General features: G+C 54.9%; 1 protein-coding gene across 1 annotated transcript in view; it reads left to right on the forward strand.

Moving 5' to 3' along the window:
* Nucleotides 1-2,942: 2,942 nt before the first annotated feature.
* Nucleotides 2,943-22,277, forward strand: part of LOC148135327 (ephrin-A2-like) — a 59,964-nt gene continuing 40,629 nt past the window's right edge. The window contains exon 1 of the mRNA XM_087985122.1: nt 2,943-3,186. Coding sequence (XP_087841248.1) covers nt 3,074-3,186 — 113 coding nt within the window. The 5' untranslated portion in view covers nt 2,943-3,073. The remainder of the gene's footprint in view (nt 3,187-22,277) is intronic.

Below are 22,277 nucleotides of genomic sequence, written 5' to 3' on the forward strand. Positions count from 1 at the left end.
GGACAATTTAGCATGGCCAATCCACCCTAACCTGCACATCCCTGGGCACTACGGGACAATTTAGCACGGCCAATCCACCCTAACCTGCACATCCCTGAACACTATGGGACAATTTAGCATGGCCAATCCACCCCAACCTAGACATTCCTGGACACTGCGGGACAATTTAGCATGGCCAATCCACCCTAACCTGCACATCCCTGGGCACTACGGGACAAATTAGCACGGCCAATCCACCCTAACCTGCACATCCCTGGGCACTATGGGACAATGTAGCACGGCCAATCCACCCTAACCTGCACATCCCTGGGCACTATGGGACAATTTAGCATGGCCAATCCACCCTCACCTGCACATCCCAGGACACTACAGGACAATTTAGCATGGCCAATCCACCCTAACCTGCACATCCCTGGACACTACGGGACAAATTAGCATGGCCAATCCACCCTAAACGGCACATCCCTGGGCACTATGGGACAATTTAGCATGGCCAATCCTCCCTAACCTGCACATCCCTGGGCACTATGGGACAATTTAGCATGGCCAATCCACCTCAACCTGCACATCCCTGGGCACTACGGGACAATTTAGCATGGGCTATCCACCCTAACCTGCACATCCCTGGAAACTATGGGATAATTTAGCATGGCCAATCCACCCTAACCTGCACATCCCTGGGCACTACAGGACAATTTAGCATGGCCAATCCACCCTAACCTGCACATCCCTGGGCACTATGGGACAATGTAGCACGGCCAATCCACCCTAACCTGCATCTCCCTGGACACTACGGGACAATGTAGCATAGCCAATCCACCCTAACCTGCCCATCCCTGGGCACTACGGGACAATGTAGCATAGCCAATCCACCCTAAACTACGCGTTCCTGGGTACGACACGACAATGTAGCATGGACAATCCACCCTAACCTGCAAGTCCCTGGGCACTACGGGACAATTTAGCACGGCCAATTCACCCTAACCTGCACATCCCTGGGCACTATGGGATAATTTAGCATGGCCAATCCACCGTAACCTGCACATCCCTGGGCACTACGGGACAATTTAGCATGGCCAATCCACCCTAACCTGCACATCCCTGGGCACTACGGGACAATTTAGCATGGCCAATCCACCCTAACCTGCACATCCCTGGGCACTACAGGACAATTTAGCATGGCTAATCCACCGTAACCTGCACATCCCTGGGCACTACGGGACAATTTAGCATGGCCAATCCACCCTAACCTGCACATCCCTGGGCACTATGGGATAATTTAGCATGGCCAATCCACCCTAACCTGCACATTCCTGGGCACTATGGGATAATTTAGCATGGCCAATCCACCCTAACCTGCACATTCCTGGGCACTATGAGACAATTTAGCATGGCCAATCCACCCTAACCTGCACATCCCTGGGCACTATGGGACAATTTAGCATGGCCAACCCACCCTAACCTGCACATTCCTGGGCACTACAGGACAATTTAGCATGGCCAACCCACCCTAACCTGCACATCCCTGGGCACTACGGGACAATTTAGCATGGCCAATCCTCCCTAACCTGCACATCCCTGGACACTACGGGACAATTTAGCATGGCCAATCCACCCTGACCTGCACATCCCTGGGCACTACGGGACAATTTAGCATGGCCAATCCACCCTAACCTGCACATCCCTGGGCACTACGGGACAATTTAGCACGGCCAATCCACCCTAACCTGCACATCCCTGAACACTATGGGATAATGTAGCATGGCCAATCCACCCTAACCTGCACATCCCTGGGCACTACAGGACAATTTAGCATGGCCAATCCACCCTGACCTGCACATCCCTGGACACTACGGGACAATTTAGCATGGCCAATCCACCCTGACCTGCACATCCCTGGGCACTACGGGACAATTTAGCATGGCCAATCCACCCTAACCTGCACATCCCTGGGCACTACGGGACAATTTAGCACGGCCAATCCACCCTAACCTGCACATCCCTGGACACTACGGGACAATTTAGCATGGCCAATCCACCCTGACCTGCACATCCCTGGGCACTACGGGACAATTTAGCATGGCCAATCCACCCTAACCTGCACATCCCTGGGCACTACGGGACAATTTAGCACGGCCAATCCACCCTAACCTGCACATCCCTGAACACTATGGGACAATTTAGCATGGCCAATCCACCCCAACCTAGACATTCCTGGACACTGCGGGACAATTTAGCATGGCCAATCCACCCTAACCTGCACATCCCTGGGCACTACGGGACAATTTAGCACGGCCAATCCACCCTAACCTGCACATCCCTGGACACTACGGGACAATTTAGCATGGCCAATCCTCCCTAACCTGCACATCCCTGGACACTACGGGACAATTTAGCATGGCCAATCCACCCTAACCTGCACATCCCTGGGCACTACGGGACAATTTAGCTCGGCTTTCCCTTCCTCCCTCCCCATCTTCCTCCACCCTCTCTCCCTCCCCTCTCCCCTTCCTCTCCCCCCCTCCACTTCCCATTCCCCTTCCCCTTCCCTCTCCTCCTCCACCCCCTCTCCCACCCCTTACCCTCCCCCTCCCCTTCAACTGCCCATTCCCCTTCCCCCCCTCTCCTCCTGCACCCCCTCTGTGTCCCCTTCCACCCTCTCCATCTTCCACTCTCCCTCCCCCCCCCCCCCACCGCTATGCTCCACCGGCCCCTCTTCCTCCCCTCCCTCTCCATCCCCTTCCCCACGAATGTGCCCCGTAGCCAGTTCCCTGTGTGTGTCTGGGACGAGGCACCCCTCTGTCCCTTTAAGGCTAAGTTTCACTGGGGAGTGTTTTCTTTCTTAACAAAACACACTCTCCTTCCCAACAGACAATGCAGCCGAAAAAAAAAACCCTTCAGGTTTAAAGTTACCCAGGTTTGGGGCGTGTCTCTTCAGTCAGTCTTGTTTTACCGTTTGAGGAGTGAGCTCTGAACCCAAGAGGTGTCTGTGATTGAGACAGTGTGGGAGAAGAGAGAGAGAGAGAGTGGGACGAAAGAGACTGGAGGGACACTTAAAAAGTGAAACAAAACAATGCATTTGGCCCCTTTCCCACAGCGTGTGCTGTGGCACTGTGTCTTTCTGTTACAAATGGGCAAAGTCTCCCCAGCTAGACATACCGTCTACTGGAACAGCACGAATCCGAGGTAAGCCAGAACTTCAAACATTACAAATCTCCTCCCAGAACTCAAGAAAACTTCAGGGGAAACTGGCGGTCGTCAAACTTTTCAAACTTGTCAGGGAGAGTTCTGAAACCTCTGCAAAAACTTTGGAGTGGGGACAGGGCAAGAGCAGGAAAGATCAGAAACTCTTTCAAACTGGGTGAAAATGTTCTGAAGTTATTTTCGAAGCTGCAGGGGGAAGGATTTGTCGTGAGCTTCCCAGGAAATAAAGTCTTTCAAACTCTGCTGGAAAACTCAAGCAATGTTTTCAGAACTTGTGGGGGAAACGTTTGCCAAAGTTTTCGCAGAGTCGAAAGTTTTCAGACTCGTTGGGAAAGTTTTTGAAACTTTTTTTGAAACGAGGGGTGACGCTTCTGCCACAAGGTTTCGCAGGTTAGAAAGTTTTCAGACGTGTTGGAAAAGTTTTTGAAACTTTTTTTTTGAAACGAGGAGTGAGGCATCTGACAAAGTTTTGGCAGCTTAGGAATTTTACAGACTTGTGAACAAAGTTTTACCTTTTAGAAACGAGGGGCGAAGCATCTGCCTTCACTTTTTGCAGGGTAGAAAGTTTTCAAACCTGTTGGAAAAGTTTTTGGGGAGTTTTATTGTTTCGAAACGAGGGGTGAAATATCAGCCAAAGCTTTTTTCAGAGTCAGGCGTTTTCAGACTTGTTGGAAGAGCTTTGTTTCCAAACTGGGACGGCGGGGGGGTTGGGGAGGGAAGTGTTTGCCAAAGCTTTTGCAAAAAGTAAACTTTTGAGGGTGATAGCCCTCAAAAAGAAATTCAAACTCCACGGAACTTTGAGTGAGAGGGGAGCTTCTGAAAGTTAAATCAAACGTCTTATGAAAGGGTTGAGAAACGTCTCGGCCGGGGGTAGTGGGGGGGGGGGGGGGGGGGGGGTGGGAGACAGAGCAAAAGCATAAAGGGGGAAGGCGACTTTTGGAAAGCTTTCCTTTGAACTTTTCTGCTGGAGAATGCTACCATTCACCTCTTGAAATATTTGCACGGTCAACATGAAGGGAGGGACAGAGAATGAAACTGAGAGGCAGGTTCCAGGGGAGGGCTTGCGTTTGCGAGTTTGGAATTGTGTTCTTGTTATTAAACACAGCAACGTAGATCTTGTGGTATTTGGTAAATATTTCTGACGGACTGAGGCCTGGGATCACCTTCTCATCAGCAGAGGTGGTTTGCATAATATTTTGGTTGGTTCTTACAGCGACCGCATTGCCCGAGGGCTCCTACCTCGGTTCAAATCGCACACTTTTAATCTGGCATATTTACCACTCACTAAAAGTGGCTGGGACTGATAAACGTTGGGGAATGAGCTTTCAGACGCTGAGGGGACCAGCGACAGAATTCTCGCCCTAAACCCACAGTCCTCATTGTTCAGTCTGCAGCGCTGAGGGAACGGGCGCTGTCGGAGGGTCAGTGCTGAGGGAGCGGGCACTGTCGGAGGGTCAGTGCTGAGGGAGCGGGCACTGTCGGAGGGTCAGTGCTGAGGGAGCGGGCACTGTCGGTAGGTCAGTGCTGAGGGAGTGGGCGCTGTAGGAGGGTCAGTGCTGAGGGAGCGGGCACTGTCGGTGGGTCAGTGCTGAGGGAGCGGGCACTGTCGGAGGGTCAGTGCTGAGGGAGTGGGCGCTGTCAGAGGGTCAGTGCTGAGGGAGCGGGCACTGTCGATGGGTCAGTGCTGAGGGAGTGGGCGCTGTCGGAGGGTCAGTGCTGAGGGAACGGGCACTGTCGGAGGGTCAGTGCTGAGGGAGCAGGCGCTGTCGGAGGGTCAGTGCTGAGGGAGCGGGTGCTGTCGGAGGGTCAGTGCTGAGGCAGCGGGTGCTGTCGGTGGGTCAGTGCTGAGGGAGCGGGCACTGTCGGTGGGTCAGTGCTGAGGGAGCGGGCACTGTCAGTGGGTCAGCGCTGAGGGAGCGGGCACTGTCGGAGGGTCAGTGCTGAGGGAGTGGGCACTGTCGGAGGGTCAGTGCTGAGGGAGTGGGCACTGTCGGTGGGTCAGTGCTGAGGGAGTGGGCACTGTCGGTGGGTCAGTGCTGAGGGAGCGGGTGATGTCGGACGGTCAGCACTAAGGGAAAGGGCAAGGAGGGAGGGTCAGCACAGAAAGAGCAGGCACTGAGGGAGGGTCAGTACTGAGGTAGTGGGCGCTGTCGGAGGGTCAGTCCTGAGGGAGTGGGTGCTGTCGGAGGGGACGGGTCAGACCCTGCATGACACTGGGGTACAGTACTGGTGGGGACGGGTCTGTCCCTGTATAACACTGGGGTTCAGTACTGGTGGGGACGGGTTTGTCCCTGTATAACACTGGGGTAGAGTACGGGTGGGGACGGGTCTGTCCCTGTATAACACTGGGGTATAGTACTGGTGGGGACAGGTCTGTCCCTGTATAACACTGGGGTACAGTACTGGTGGGGACGGGTCTGTCCCTGTATAACACTGGGGTACAGTACTGGTGGGGACGGGTCTGTCACTGTATAACACTGGGGTACAGTACTGGTGGGGACGGGTCTGTCACTGTATAACACTGGGGTACAGTACTGGTGGGGACGGGTCTGTCCCTGTATAACACTGGGGTACAGTACTGGTGGGGATGGGTCTGTCCCTGTATAACACTGGGGTACAGAACTGGTGGGGACGGGTCTGTCCCTGTATAACGCTGGGGTATAGTACTGGTGGGGACAGGTCTGTCCCTGTATAACACTGGGGTACAGTACGGGTAGGGACGGGTCTGTCCCTGTATAACACTGGGGTACAGTACTGGTGGGGACGGGTCTGTCCCTGTATAACACTGGGGTACAGTACTGGTGGGGACAGGTCTGTCCCTGTATAACACTGGGGTACAGTACTGGTGGGGACGGGTCTGTCCCTGTATAACACTGGGGTGGAGTACGGGTGGGGACGGGTCTGTCCCTGTATAACACTGGCGTACAGTACTGGTGGGGACGGGTCTGTCCCTGTATAACACTGGGGTACAGTACTGGTGGGGACGGGTCTGTCCCTGTATAACACTGGGGAGGAGTACGGGTGGGGACGGGTCTGTCCCTGTATAACACTGGCGTACAGTACTGGTGGGGACGGGTTTGTCGCTGTATAACACTGGGGTACAGTACGGGTAGGGACGGGTATGTCCCTGTATAACACTGGGGTACAGTACTGGTGGGGACGGGTCTGTCCCTGTATAACACTGGGGTACAGTACTGGTGGGGACAGGTCTGTCACTGTATAACACTGGGGTACAGTACTGGTGGGGACAGGTCTGTCACTGTATAACACTGGGGTACAGTACTGGTGGGGACGGGCCTGTCCCTGTATAACACTGGGGTACAGTACAGGTGGGGACGGGTCTGTCCATGAATAACACTGGGGTACAGTACTGGTGGGGACGTGTCTGTCACTGTATAACACTGGGGTAGAGTACGGGTGGGGACGGGTCTGTCCCTGTATAACACTGGGGTACAGTACTGGTGGGGACAGGTCGGTCACTGTATAACACTGGGGTACAGTACTGGTGGGGACGGGTCTGTCCCTGTATATCACTGGGGTACAGTACTGGTGAGGACAGGTCTGTCCCTGTATATCACTGGGGTACAGTACTGGTGGGGACAGGTCTGTCCCTGTATAACACTGGGGTACAGTACTGGTGGGGACGGGTCTGTCCCTGTATAACACTGGGGTACAGTACTGGTGGGGACGGGTCTGTCCCTGTATAACACTGGGGTACAGTACTGGTGAGGACAGGTCTGTCCCTGTATATCACTGGGGTACAGTACTGGTGGGGACAGGTCTGTCCCTGTATAACACTGGGGTACAGTACTGGTGGGGACGGGTCTGTCCCTGTATAACACTGGGGTACAGTACTGGTGGGGACGGGTCTGTCCCTGTATAACACTGGGGTACAGTACTGGTGGGGACGGGTCTGTCCCTGTATAACACTGGGGTACAGTACTGGTGGGGACGGGTCTGTCCCTGTATAACACTGGGGTACAGTACTGGTGGGGACGGGTCTGTCCCTGTGTAACACTGGGGTACAGTACTGGTGGGGACGGGTCTGTCCCTGTATAACACTGGGGTACAGTACTGGTGGGGACGGGTCTGTCCCTGTATAACACTGGGGTACAGTACTGGTGGAGACGGGTCTGTCCCTGTATAACACTGGGGCACAGTACTGGTGGGGACGGGTCTGTCCCTGTATAACACTGGGGTACAGTACTGGTGGGGACGGGTCTGTCCCTGTATAACACTGGGGTACAGTACTGGTGGGGACGGGTCTGTCGCTGTATAACACTGGGGTACAGTACTGGTGGAGACGGGTCTGTCCCTGTATAACACTGGGGTACAGTACTGGTGGAGACGGGTCTGTCCCTGTCTAACACTGGGGTACGGTACTGGTGGGGACAGGTCTGTCGCTGTAAAACCCTGGGGTACAGTACTGGTGGGGACAGGTCTGTCCCTGTCTAACACTGGGGTACGGTACTGGTGGGGACAGGTCTGTCGCTGTAAAACCCTGGGGTACAGTACTGGTGGGGACGGGTCTGTCCCTGTATAACACTGGGGTACAGTACTGGTGGAGACGGGTCTGTCCCTGTATAACACTGGGGTACAGTACTGGTGGGGACAGGTCTGTCCCTGTATAACACTGGGGTAGAGTACGGGTGGGGATGGGTCTGTCCCTGTATTACACTGGGGTACAGTACTGGTGGGGACAGGTCTGTCCCTGTATAACACTGGGGTAGAGTACGGGTGGGGACGGGTCTGTCCCTGTATAACACTGGGGTACAGTACTGGTGGGGACGGGTCTGTCCCTGTATAACACTGGGGTACAGTACTGGTGGGGACAGGTCTGTCCCTGTATAACACTGGTGTACAGTACTGGTGGGGACAGGTCTGTCACTGTATTACACTGCGGTACAGTACTGGTGGGGTTGGTCTGTCCCTGTATAACACTGGGGTACAGTACTGGTGGGGACGGGTCTGTCCCTGTATAACACTGGGGTACAGTACTGGTGGGGACAGGTCTGTCCCTGTATAACACTGGGGTACAGTACTGGTGGAGACGGGTCTGTCCCTGTATAACACTGGGGCACAGTACTGGTGGGGACGGGTCTGTCCCTGTATAACACTGGGGTACAGTACTGGTGGGGACGGGTCTGTCCCTGTATAACACTGGGGTACAGTACTGGTGGGGACGGGTCTGTCGCTGTATAACACTGGGGTACAGTACTGGTGGAGACGGGTCTGTCCCTGTATAACACTGGGGTACAGTACTGGTGGAGACGGGTCTGTCCCTGTCTAACACTGGGGTACGGTACTGGTGGGGACAGGTCTGTCGCTGTAAAACCCTGGGGTACAGTACTGGTGGGGACAGGTCTGTCCCTGTCTAACACTGGGGTACGGTACTGGTGGGGACAGGTCTGTCGCTGTAAAACCCTGGGGTACAGTACTGGTGGGGACGGGTCTGTCCCTGTATAACACTGGGGTACAGTACTGGTGGAGACGGGTCTGTCCCTGTATAACACTGGGGTACAGTACTGGTGGGGACAGGTCTGTCCCTGTATAACACTGGGGTAGAGTACGGGTGGGGATGGGTCTGTCCCTGTATTACACTGGGGTACAGTACTGGTGGGGACAGGTCTGTCCCTGTATAACACTGGGGTAGAGTACGGGTGGGGACGGGTCTGTCCCTGTATAACACTGGGGTACAGTACTGGTGGGGACGGGTCTGTCCCTGTATAACACTGGGGTACAGTACTGGTGGGGACAGGTCTGTCCCTGTATAACACTGGTGTACAGTACTGGTGGGGACAGGTCTGTCACTGTATTACACTGCGGTACAGTACTGGTGGGGTTGGTCTGTCCCTGTATAACACTGGGGTACAGTACTGGTGGGGACGGGTCTGTCCCTGTATAACACTGGGGTACAGTACTGGTGGGGACAGGTCTGTCACTGTATAACACTGGGGTACAGTACTGGTGGGGACAGGTCTGTCACTGTATTACACTGCGGTACAGTACTGGTGGGGTTGGTCTGTCCCTGTATAACACTGGGGTACAGTACTGGTGGGGATGGGTCTGTCACTGTATAACACTGGGGTACAGTACTGGTGGGGATGGGTCTGTCACTGTATAACACTGGGGTACAGTACTGGTGGGGACGGGTCTGTCACTGTATTACACTGCGGGACAGTACTGGTGGGGGTGGGTCTGTCCCTGTATAACACTGGGGTACAGTACTGGTGGGGACGGGTCTGTCCCTGTATAACACTGGGGTACAGTCCTGGTGGGGACAGGTCTGTCACTGTATAACACTGGGGTACAGTACTGGTGGGGACAGGTCTGTCACTGTATAACACTGCGGTACAGTACTGGTGGGGTTGGTCTGTCCCTGTATAACACTGGGGTACAGTACTGGTGGGGATGGGTCTGTCACTGTATAACACTGGGGTACAGTACTGGTGGGGACGGGCCTGTCCCTGTATAACACTGGGGTACAGTACAGGTGGGGACGGGTCTGTCCATGAATAACACTGGGGTACAGTACTGGTGGGGACGTGTCTGTCACTGTATAACACTGGGGTAGAGTACGGGTGGGGACGGGTCTGTCCCTGTATAACACTGGGGTACAGTACTGGTGGGGACAGGTCGGTCACTGTATAACACTGGGGTACAGTACTGGTGAGGACAGGTCTGTCCCTGTATATCACTGGGGTACAGTACTGGTGGGGACAGGTCTGTCCCTGTATAACACTGGGGTACAGTACTGGTGGGGACGGGTCTGTCCCTGTATAACACTGGGGTACAGTACTGGTGGGGACGGGTCTGTCCCTGTATAACACTGGGGTACAGTACTGGTGGGGACGGGTCTGTCCCTGTATAACACTGGGGTACAGTACTGGTGGGGACGGGTCTGTCCCTGTATAACACTGGGGTACAGTACTGGTGGGGTCGGGTCTGTCCCTGTATAACACTGGGGTACAGTACTGGTGGGGACGGGTCTGTCCCTGTATAACACTGGGGTACAGTACTGGTGGGGACAGGTCTGTCCCTGTATAACACTGGGGTACAGTATGGGTAGGGACGGGTCTGTCCCTGTATAACACTGGGGTACAGTACTGGTGGGGACGGGTCTGTCACTGTATAACACTGGGGTACAGTACTGGTGGGGAGAGGTTTGTCGCTGTATAACACTGGGGTACAGTACTGGTGGGGACAGGTCTGTCACTGTATAACACTGGGGTATAGTACGGGTGGGGACGGGTCTGTCCCTGTCTAACACTGGGGTACAGCACTGGTGGGGACGGGTCTGTCCCTGTATAACACTGGGGTACAGTACTGGTGGGGACGGGTCTGTCACTGTATAACACTGGGGTACAGTACTGGTGGGGACAGGTCTGTCACTGTATAACACAGGGGTACAGTACAGGTGGGGACGGGTCTGTCCCTGTATAACACTGGGGTTAGAGTACGGGTGGGGACGGGTCTGTCCCTGTATAACACTGGGGTACAGTACTGGTGGGAACGGGTATGTCACTGTATAACACTGGGGTACAGTACTGGTGGGGACGGGTTTGTCGCTGTATAACACTGGGGTACAGTACTGGTGGAGACGGGTCTGTCCTTGTATAACACTGGGGTAGAGTACGGGTGGGGACGGGTCTGTCCCTGTATAACACTGGGGTACAGTACTGGTGGGGACGGGTCTGTCCCTGTATAACACTGTGGTACAGTACTGGTGGGGACGGGCCTGTCCCTGTATAACACTGGGGTACAATACTGGTGGGGACAGGTCTGTCGCTGTAAAACCCTGGGTTACAGTACTGGTGGGGACAGGTCTGTCACTGTATTACACTGGGGTACAGTACTGGTGGGGACGGGTCTGTCAATATATAACACTGCGGTAGAGTACTGGTGGGGACGGGTCTGTCCCTGTATAACACTGGGGTACAGTACATGTGGGAATGGGTCTGTCCCTGTATAACACTGGGGTACAGTACTGGTGGGGACGGGTCTGTCCCTGTATAACACTGGGGTACAGTACTGGTGGGGATGGGTCTGTCAGTGTATAACACTGGAGTACAGTACTGGTGGGGACAGGTCTGTCCCTGTATAACACTGGGGTACGGTACTGGTGGGGACGGGTCTATCACTGTATAACACTGGGGTACAGTACTGGTGGGGACGGGTCTGTCACTGTATAACACTGGGGTACAGTACTGGTGGGGTACAGTACTGTTGGGGACAGGTCTGTCGCTGTATAACACTGGGGTACAGTACTGGTGGGATACAGTACTGTTGGGGACAGGTCTGTCACTGTATAACACTGGGGTACAGTACTGGTGGGGACAGGTCTGTCGCTGTATAACACTGGGGTACAGTACTGTTGGGGTACAGTACTGTTGGGGACAGGTCTGTCCCTGTATAACACTGGGGTACAGTACTGGTGGGGACAGGTCTGTCCCTGTATAACACTGGGGTTAGAGTACGGGTGGGGACGGGTCTGTCCCTGTATAACACTGGGGTACAGTACTGGTGGGGACGGGTCTGTCACTGTATAACACTGGGGTACAGTACTGGTGGGGACAGGTCTGTCACTGTATAACACAGGGGTACAGTACAGGTGGGGACGGGTCTGTCCCTGTATAACACTGGGGTTAGAGTACGGGTGGGGACGGGTCTGTCCCTGTATAACACTGGGGTACAGTACTGGTGGGAACGGGTATGTCACTGTATAACACTGGGGTACAGTACTGGTGGGGACAGGTCTGTCGCTGTATAACACTGGGGTACAGTACTGTTGGGGTACAGTACTGTTGGGGACAGGTCTGTCCCTGTATAACACTGGGGTACAGTACTGGTGGGGACAGGTCTGTCGCTGTATAACACTGGGGTACAGTACTGGTGGGGACGGGTCTGTCCCTGTATAACACTGGGGTACAGTACTGGTGGGGACAGGTCTGTCACTGTATAACACTGGGGTACAGTACTGGTGGGGACGGGTCTGTCACTGTATAACACTGCGGTAGAGTACTGGTGGGGACGGGCCTGTCGCTGTATAGCACTGGGGTACAGTACTGGTGGGGACAGGTCTGTCCCTGTATATCACTGGGGTACAGTACTGGTGGGGACGGGTCTGTCCCTGTATAACACTGGGGTACAGTACTGGTGGGGACGGGTCTGTCGCTGTATAACACTGGGGTACAGTACTGGTGGGGACGGGTCTGTCCCTGTGTAACACTGGGGTACAGTACTGGTGGGCACGGGTCTGTCCCTGTATAACACTGGGGTACAGTACTGGTGGGGATGGGTCTGTCCCTGTATAACACTGGGGTACCGTGCTGGTGAGGACGGGTATGTCCTTGTATAACACAGGGATACAGTACTGGTGGGGACAGGTATGTCCCTGTATAACACTGGGTACAGTACTGGTGGGGACGGGTCTGTCCCTGTATAACACTGGGGTACAGTACTGGTGGGGACAGGTATGTCCTTGTATAACACTGGGTACAGTACTGGTGGGGACGGGTATGTCCTTGTATAACACTGGGGTACAGTACTGGTGGGGACAGGTATGTCCCTGTATAACACTGGGGTACAGTACTGGTGGGGACGGGTCTGTCTCTGTATAACACTGGGGTAGAGTACTGGTGGGGACAGGTCTGTCGCTGTATAACACTGGGGTACAGTACTGGTGGGGACGGGTCTGTCCCTGTATAACACTGAGGTACAGTACTGGTGTGGACAGGTATGTCCCTGTATAACACTGGGGTACAGTACTGGTGGGGACGGGTATGTCACTGTATAACACTGATGTACAGTACTGGTGGGGACAGGTCTGTCCCTGTATAACACTGGGGTACAGTACTGGCGGGGACAGGTCAGTCCCTGTATAACACTGGGGTACAGTACATGGTGGGGACAGGTCTGTCGCTGTATAACACTGGGGTACAGTACTGGTGGGGACGGGTCTGTCCCTGTATAACACTGGGGTACAGTACTGGTGGGGATGGGTCTGTCGCTGTATAACACTGAGGTACAGTACTGGTGTGGACAGGTATGTCCCTGTATAACACTGGGGTACAGTACTGGTGGGGACGGGTATGTCACTGTATAACACTGATGTACAGTACTGGTGGGGACAGGTCTGTCCCTGTATAACACTGGGGTACAGTACTGGCTGGGGACAGGTCTGTCCCTGTATAACACTGGGGTGCAGTACTGGTGGAGACGGGTCTGTCCCTGTATAACACTGGGGTACAGTACTGGTGGGGACGGGTCTGTCCCTGTATAACACTGGGGTACAGTACTGGTGGGGACGGGTCTGTCCCTGTATAACACTGGGGTACAGTACTGGTAGGGACGGGTCTGTCAATGTATAACACTGGGGTACAGTACTGGTGGGGACAGGTCTGTCCCTGTATAACACTGGGGTACAGTACTGGTGGGGACGGGTCTGTCCCTGTATAACACTGGAGTACAGTACTGGTGGGGACGGGTATGTCCCTGTATAACACTGGGGTACAGTACTGGTGGGGTCGGGTCTGTCCCTGTATAACACTGGGGTACAGTACTGGTGGGGACGGGTCTGTCCCTGTATAACACTGGGGTACAGTACTGGTGGGGACAGGTCTGTCCCTGTATAACACTGGGGTACAGTACTGGTGGGGACAGGTCTGTCCCTGTATAACACTGGGGTACAGTATGGGTAGGGACGGGTCTGTCCCTGTATAACACTGGGGTACAGTACTGGTGGGGACGGGTCTGTCACTGTATAACACTGGGGTACAGTACTGGTGGGGAGAGGTTTGTCGCTGTATAACACTGGGGTACAGTACTGGTGGGGACAGGTCTGTCACTGTATAACACTGGGGTATAGTACGGGTGGGGACGGGTCTGTCCCTGTCTAACACTGGGGTACAGCACTGGTGGGGATGGGTCTGTCCCTGTATAACACTGGGGTACAGTACTGGTGGGGACGGGTCTGTCACTGTATAACACTGGGGTACAGTACTGGTGGGGACAGGTCTGTCACTGTATAACACAGGGGTACAGTACTGGCGGGGACGGGTCTGTCCCTGTATAACACTGCGGTTAGAGTACGGGTGGGGACGGGTCTGTCCCTGTATAACACTGGGGTACAGTACTGGTGGGGACGGGTATGTCGCTGTATAACACTGGGGTACAGTACTGGTGGGGACGGGTTTGTCGCTGTATAACACTGGGGTACAGTACTGGTGGAGACGGGTCTGTCCCTGTATAACACTGGGGTAGAGTACGGGTGCGGACGGGTCTGTCCCTGTATAACACTGGGGTACAGTACTGGTGGGGACGGGTCTGTCCCTGTGTAACACTGTGGTACAGTACTGGTGGGGACGGGCCTGTCCCTGTATAACACTGGGGTACAATACTGGTGGGGACAGGTCTGTCACTGTATTACACTGGGGTACAGTACTGGTGGGGACGGGTCTGTCACTATATAACACTGCGGTAGAGTACTGGTGGGGACGGGCCTGTCCCTGTATAACACTGGGGTACATTACTGGTGGGGACGGGTCTGTCCCTGTATAACACTGGGGTACAGTACTGGTGGGAATGGGTCTGTCCCTGTATAACACTGGGGTACAGTACTGGTGGGGACGGGTCTGTCCCTGTATAACACTGGGGTACAGTACTGGTGGGGATGGGTGTGTCAGTGTATAACACTGGAGTACAGTACTGATGGGGACAGGTCTGTCCCTGTGTAACACTGGGGTACAGTACTGGTGGGGACGGGTCTGTCACTGTATAACACTGGGGTACAGTACTGGTGGGGTACAGTACTGTTGGGGACAGGTCTGTCGCTGTATAACACTGGGGTACAGTACTGGTGGGGTACAGTACTGTTGGGGACAGGTCTGTCGCTGTATAACACTGGGGTACAGTACTGGTGGGGACAGGTCTGTCGCTGTATAACACTGGGGTACAGTACTGTTGGGGTACAGTACTGGTGGGGTACAGTACTGTTGGGGACAGGTCTGTCGCTGTATAACACTGGGGTACAGTACTGGTGGGGACAGGTCTGTCGCTGTATAACACTGGGGTACAGTACTGGTGGGGACGGGTCTGTCCCTGTATAACACTGGGGTACAGTACTGGTGGGGACAGGTCTGTCACTGTATAACACTGGGGTACAGTACTGGTGGGGACGGGTCTGTCACTGTATAACACTGCGGTAGAGTACTGGTGGGGACGGGCCTGTCGCTGTATAGCACTGGGGTATAGTACTGGTGGGGACGGGTCTGTCGCTGTATAACACTGGGGTACAGTACTGGTGGGGACGGGTCTGTCCCTGTGTAACACTGGGGTACAGTACTGGTGGGGACGGGTCTGTCCCATTATAACACTGGGGTACAGTACTGGTGGGGATGGGTCTGTCCCTGTATAACACTGGGGTACCGTGCTGGTGGGGAAGGGTATGTCCTTGTATAACACAGGGATACAGTACTGGTGGGGACAGGTATGTCCCTGTATAACACTGGGGTACAGTACTGGTGGGGACAGGTATGTCCCTGTATAACACTGGGGTACAGTACTGGTGGGGACAGGTCAGTCCCTGTATAACACTGGGGTACAGTACTGGTGGGGACAGGTCTGTCGCTGTATAACACTGGGGTACAGTACTGGAGTGGACGGTTCTGTCCCGGTATAACACTGGGGTACAGTACTGGTGGGGACGGGTCTGTCGCTGTATAACACTGGGGTACAGTACTGGTGGGGACGGGTCTGTCCCTGTATAACACTGGGGTACAGTACTGGTGGGGACGGGTCTGTCCCTGTATAACACTGGGGTACAATACTGGTGGGGATGGGTCTGTCGCTGTATAATACTGAGGTACAGTACTGGTGTGGACGGGTATGTCCCTGTATAACACTGGGGTACAGTACTGGTGGGGACGGGTCTGTCGCTGTATAACACTGGGGTACAGTACTGGTGGGGACGGGTCTGTCCCTGTATAACACTGGGGTACAGTACTGGTGGGGACGGGTCTGTCCCTGTATAACACTGGGGTACAATACTGGTGGGGATGGGTCTGTCGCTGTATAATACTGAGGTACAGTACTGGTGGGGACGGGTCTGTCCCTGTATAACACTGGGGTACAGTACTGGTGGGGACGGGTATGTCACTGTATAACACTGGGGTACAGTACTGGTGGGGACGGGTCTGTCCCTGTGTAACGCTGGGGTACAGTACTGGTGGGGACGGGTCTGTCACTGTATAACACTGGGGTACAGTACTGGTGGGGACGGGTCTGTCCCTGTGTAACGCTGGGGTACAGTACTGGTGGGGATGGGTCTGTCCCTGTATAACACTGGTGTACAGTACTGGTGGGGACGGGTCTATCACTGTATAACACTGGGGTACAGTACTGGTGGGGACGGGCCTGTCCCTGTATAACACTGGGGTACAGTACTGGTGGGGACGGGTCTGTCCCTGTATAACACTGGGGTACGGGACAGGTGGGGACGGGTCTGTCCCTGTATAACACTGGGGTACAGTACTGGTGGGGACGGGTCTGTCACTGTATAACACTGGGGTACGGGACTGGTGGGGACGGGTCTGTCCCTGTATAACACTGGGGTACAGTACTGGTGGGGACAGGTCTGTCCCTGTATAACACTGGGGTACAGTACTGGTGGGGACGGGTCTGTCCCTGTATAACACTGGGGTACAGTACTGGTGGGGACGGGTCTGTCCCTGTATAACACTGGGGTACAGTACTGGTGGGGACAGGTCTGTCCCTGTATAACACTGGGGTACAGTACTGGTCGGGACGGGTCTGTCCCTATATAACACTGGAGTACAGTACTGGTGGGGACAGGTCTGTCCCTGTATAACACTGGGGTACAGTACTGGTGGGGACGGGTCTGTCCCTGTATAACACTGGGGTTCAGTACTGGTGGGGACGGGTCTGTCCCTGTATAACACTGGAGTACATTACTGGTGGGGACAGGTCTGTCCCTGTATAACACTGGGGTACAGTACTGGTGGGGACGGGTATGTCCCTGTATAACACTGGGGTACAGTACTGGTGGGGACAGGTCTGTCCCTGTATAACACTGGGGTACAGTACGGGTAGGGACGGGTCTGTCCCTGTCTAACACTGGGGTACAGTACTGGTGGGGACGTGTCTGTCACTGTATAACACTGGGGTACAGTACTGGTGGGGACAGGTCTGTCACTGTTTAACACAGGGGTACAGTACAGGTGGGGATGGGTCTGTCCCTGCATAACACTGGGGTACAGTACTGGTGGGGACGGGTCTGTCCCTGTATAACACTGGGGTACAGTACTGGTGGGGACGGGTATGTCGCTGTATAACACTGGGGTACAGTACTGGTGGGGACAGGTCTGTCCCTGTATAACACTGGGGTACAGTACTGGTGGGGATGGGTCTGTCCCTGTATAACACTGGGGTACAGTACTGGTGGGGACGGGTCTGTCACTGTATAACACTGGGGTACAGTACTGGTGTGGACGGGTCTATCCCTGTATAACACTGGGGTACAGTACTGGCGGGGACGGGTCTGTCCCTGTACAACACTGGGGTACAGTACTGGTGGGGACAGGTCTGTCCCTGTATATCACTGGGGTACAGTACTGGTGGGGACAGGTCTGTCACTGTGTAACACTGGGGTACAGTACTGGTGGGGACGGGTCTGTCCCTGTATAACACTGGGGTAGAGTACGGGTGGGGACGGGTCTGTCCCTGTATAACACTGGGGTAGAGTACGGGTGGGGACGGGTCTGTCCCTGTATAACACTGGGGTAGAGTACGGGTGGGGACGGGTCTGTCCCTGTATAACACTGGGGTAGAGTACGGGTGGGGACGGGTCTGTCCCTGTATTACACTGGGGTAGAGTACGGGTCGGGACGGGTCTGTCCCTGTATAACACTGGGGTACAGTACTGGTGGGGATGGGTTTGTCGCTGTGTAACACTGGGGTACAGTACTGGTGGGGACGGGTATGTCGCTGTATAACACTGGGGTACAGTACTGGTGGGGACGGGTCTGTCCCTGTATAACACTGGGGTAGAGTACGGGTGGGGACGGGTCTGTCCCTGTATAACACTGGGGTAGAGTACGGGTGGGGACGGGTCTGTCCCTGTATAACACTGGGGTAGAGTACGGGTGGGGACGGGTCTGTCCCTGTATTACACTGGGGTAGAGTACGGGTCGGGATGGGTCTGTCCCTGTATAACACTGGGGTAGAGTACGGGTGGGGACGGGTCTGTCCCTGTATAACACTGGGGTACAGTACTGGTGGGGACAGGTCTGTCACTGTGTAACACTGGGGTACAGTACTGGTGGGGACGGGTCTGTCCCTGTATAACACTGGGGTAGAGTACGGGTGGGGACGGGTCTGTCCCTGTATAACACTGGGGTAGAGTACGGGTGGGGACGGGTCTGTCCCTGTATAACACTGGGGTAGAGTACGGGTGGGGACGGGTCTGTCCCTGTATAACACTGGGGTAGAGTACGGGTCGGGACGGGTCTGTCCCTGTATAACACTGGGGTACAGTACTGGTGGGGATGGGTTTGTCGCTGTATAACACTGGGGTACAGTACTGGTGGGGACGGGTATGTCGCTGTATAACACTGGGGTACAGTACTGGTGGGGACGGGTTTGTCGCTGTATAACACTGGGGTACAGTACTGGTGGGGACGGGTCTGTTGCTGTATAACACTGGGGTACAGTACTGGTGGAGACGGGTCTGTCCCTGTATAACACTGGGGTAGAGTACGGGTGGGGACGGGTCTGTCCCTGTATAACACTGGGGTACATTACTGGTGGGGACAGGTCTGTCGCTGTAAAACCCTGGGTTACAGTACTGGTGGGGACAGGTCTGTCACTGTATAACACTGGGGTACAGTACTGGTGGGGACGGGTCTGTCCCTGTATAACACTGGGGTACAGTACTGGTGGGCACAGGTCTGTCCCTGTATAACACTGGAGTACAGTACTGGTGGGGACAGGTCTGTCGCTGTATAACACTGGGGTACAGTACTGGTGGGGTACAGTACTGTTGGGGACAGGTCTGTCGCTGAATAACACTGGGGTACAGTACTGGTGGGGACAGGTCTGTCACTGTATTACACTGGGGTACAGTACTGGTGGGGACGGGCCTGTCCCTGTATAACACTGGGGTACAGTACTGGTGGGGACAGGTCTGTCACTGTGTAACACTGGGGTACAGTACTGGTGGGGACGGGTCTGTCCCTGTATAACACTGGGGTACAGTACTGGTGGGGACAGGTCTGTCGCTGTATAACACTGGGGTACAGTACTGGTGGGGACGGGTCTGTCCCTGTATAACACTGGGGTACAGTACTGGTGGGGACAGGTCTGTCACTGTATAACACTGGGGTACAGTACTGGTGGGGACGGGTCTGTCACTGTATAACACTGCGGTCGAGTACTGGTGGGGACGGGCCTGTCGCTGTATAGCACTGGGGTATAGTACTGGTGGGGACGGGTCTGTCGCTGTATAACACTGGGGTACAGTACTGGTGGGGACGGGTCTGTCCCTGTGTAACACTGGGGTACAGTACTGGTGGGCACAGGTCTGTCCCATTATAACACTGGGGTACAGTACTGGTGGGGATGGGTCTGTCCCTGTATAACACTGGGGTACCGTGCTGGTCGGGAAGGGTATGTCCTTGTATAACACAGGGATACAGTACTGGTGGGGACAGGTATGTCCCTGTATAACACTGGGGTACAGTACTGGTGGGGACAGGTATGTCCCTGTATAACACTGGGGTACAGTACTGGTGGGGACAGGTCAGTCCCTGTATAACACTGGGGTACAGTACTGGTGGGGACAGGTCTGTCGCTGTATAACACTGGGGTACAGTACTGGAGTGGACGGTTCTGTCCCGGTATAACACTGGGGTACAGTACTGGTGGGGACGGGTCTGTCGCTGTATAACACTGGGGTACAGTACTGGTGGGGACGGGTCTGTCCCTGTATAACACTGGGGTACAGTACTGGTGGGGACGGGTCTGTCCCTGTATAACACTGGGATACAGTACTGGTGGGGACGGGTCTGTCCCTGTATAACACTGGGGTACAGTACTGGTGGGGACGGGTCTGTCCCTGTATAACACTGGGGTACAGTACTGGTGGGGACGGGTCTGTCCCTGTATAACACTGGTGTACAGTACTGGTGGGGACGGGTCTGTCACTGCATAACACTGGGGTACAGTACTGGTGGGGACGGGTCTGTCACTGTATAACACTGGGGTACAGTACTGGTGGGGACGGGTCTGTCACTGTATAACACTGGGGTACAGTTCTGGTGGGGACGGGTCTGTCCCTGTATAACACTGGGGTACAGTACTGGTGGGGACGGGTCTGTCCCTGTATAACACTGGTGTACAGTACTGGTGGGGACGGGTCTATCACTGTATAACACTGGGGTACAGTACTGGTGGGGACGGGCCTGTCCCTGTATAACACTGGGGTACAGTACTGGTGGGGACGGGTCTGTCCCTGTATAACACTGGGGTACGGGACTGGTGGGGACGGGTCTGTCCCTGTATAACACTGGGGTACAGTACTGGTGGGGACGGGTCTGTCACTGTATAACACTGGGGTACAGTACTGGTGGGGACAGGTCTGTCCCTGTATAACACTGGGGTACAGTACGGGTAGGGACGGGTCTGTCCCTGTCTAACACTGGGGTACAGTACTGGTGGGGACAGGTCTGTCCCTGTATAACACTGGGGTACAGTACGGGTAGGGACGGGTCTGTCACTGTTTAACACAGGGGTACAGTACAGGTGGGGATGGGTCTGTCCCTGTATAACACTGGGGTACAGTACTGGTGGGGACGGGTCTGTCCCTGTATAACACTGGGGTACAGTACTGGTGGGGACCGCTATGTCGCTGTATAACACTGGGGTACAGTACTGGTGGGGACAGGTCTGTCCCTGTATAACACTGGGGTACAGTACTGGTGGGGATGGGTCTGTCCCCGTATAACACTGGGGTACAGTACTGGTGGGGACGGGTCTGTCACTGTATAACACTGAGGTACAGTACTGGTGTGGACGGGTCTATCCCTGTATAACACTGGGGTACAGTACTGGCGGGGACGGGTCTGTCCCTGTACAACACTGGGGTACAGTACTGGTGGGGACAGGTCTGTCCCTGTATATCACTGGGGTACAGTACTGGTGGGGACAGGTCTGTCACTGTGTAACACTGGGGTACAGTACTGGTGGGGACGGGTCTATCACTGTATAACACTGGGGTAGAGTACGGGTGGGGACGTGTCTGTCCCTGTATAACACTGGGGTAGAGTACGGGTGGGGACGGGTCTGTCCCTGTATTACACTGGGGTAGAGTACGGGTCGGGACGGGTCTGTCCCTGTATAACACTGGGGTACAGTACTGGTGGGGATGGGTTTGTCGCTGTATAACACTGGGGTACAGTACTGGTGGGGACGGGTATGTCGCTGTATACCACTGGGGTACAGTACTGATGGGGACGGGTTTGTCGCTGTATAACACTGGGGTACAGTACTGGTGGGGACGGGTCTGTTGCTGTATAACACTGGGGTACAGTACTGGTGGAGACGGGTCTGTCCCTGTATAACACTGGGGTAGAGTACGGGTGGGGACGGGTCTGTCCCTGTATAACACTGGGGTACATTACTGGTGGGGACAGGTCTGTCGCTGTAAAACCCTGGGTTACAGTACTGGTGGGGACAGGTCTGTCACTGTATAACACTGGGGTACAGTACTGGTGGGGACGGGTCTGTCCCTGTATAACACTGGGGTACAGTACTGGTGGGCACAGGTCTGTCCCTGTATAACACTGGGGTACAGTACTGGTGGGGACAGGTCTGTCGCTGTATAACACTGGGGTACAGTACTGGTGGGGTACAGTACTGTTGGGGACAGGTCTGTCGCTGTATAACACTGGGGTACAGTACTGGTGGGGACAGGTCTGTCACTGTATTACACTGGGGTACAGTACTGGTGGGGACGGGCCTGTCCCTGTATAACACTGGGGTACAGTACTGGTGGGGAC

This window comes from Chiloscyllium plagiosum, unplaced genomic scaffold (genome assembly GCF_037043375.1).
Source record: "Chiloscyllium plagiosum isolate Xiang-an unplaced genomic scaffold, Cpla_swu_hap1 HiC_scaffold_50, whole genome shotgun sequence".
Classification (NCBI taxonomy): domain Eukaryota; kingdom Metazoa; phylum Chordata; class Chondrichthyes; order Orectolobiformes; family Hemiscylliidae; genus Chiloscyllium; species Chiloscyllium plagiosum.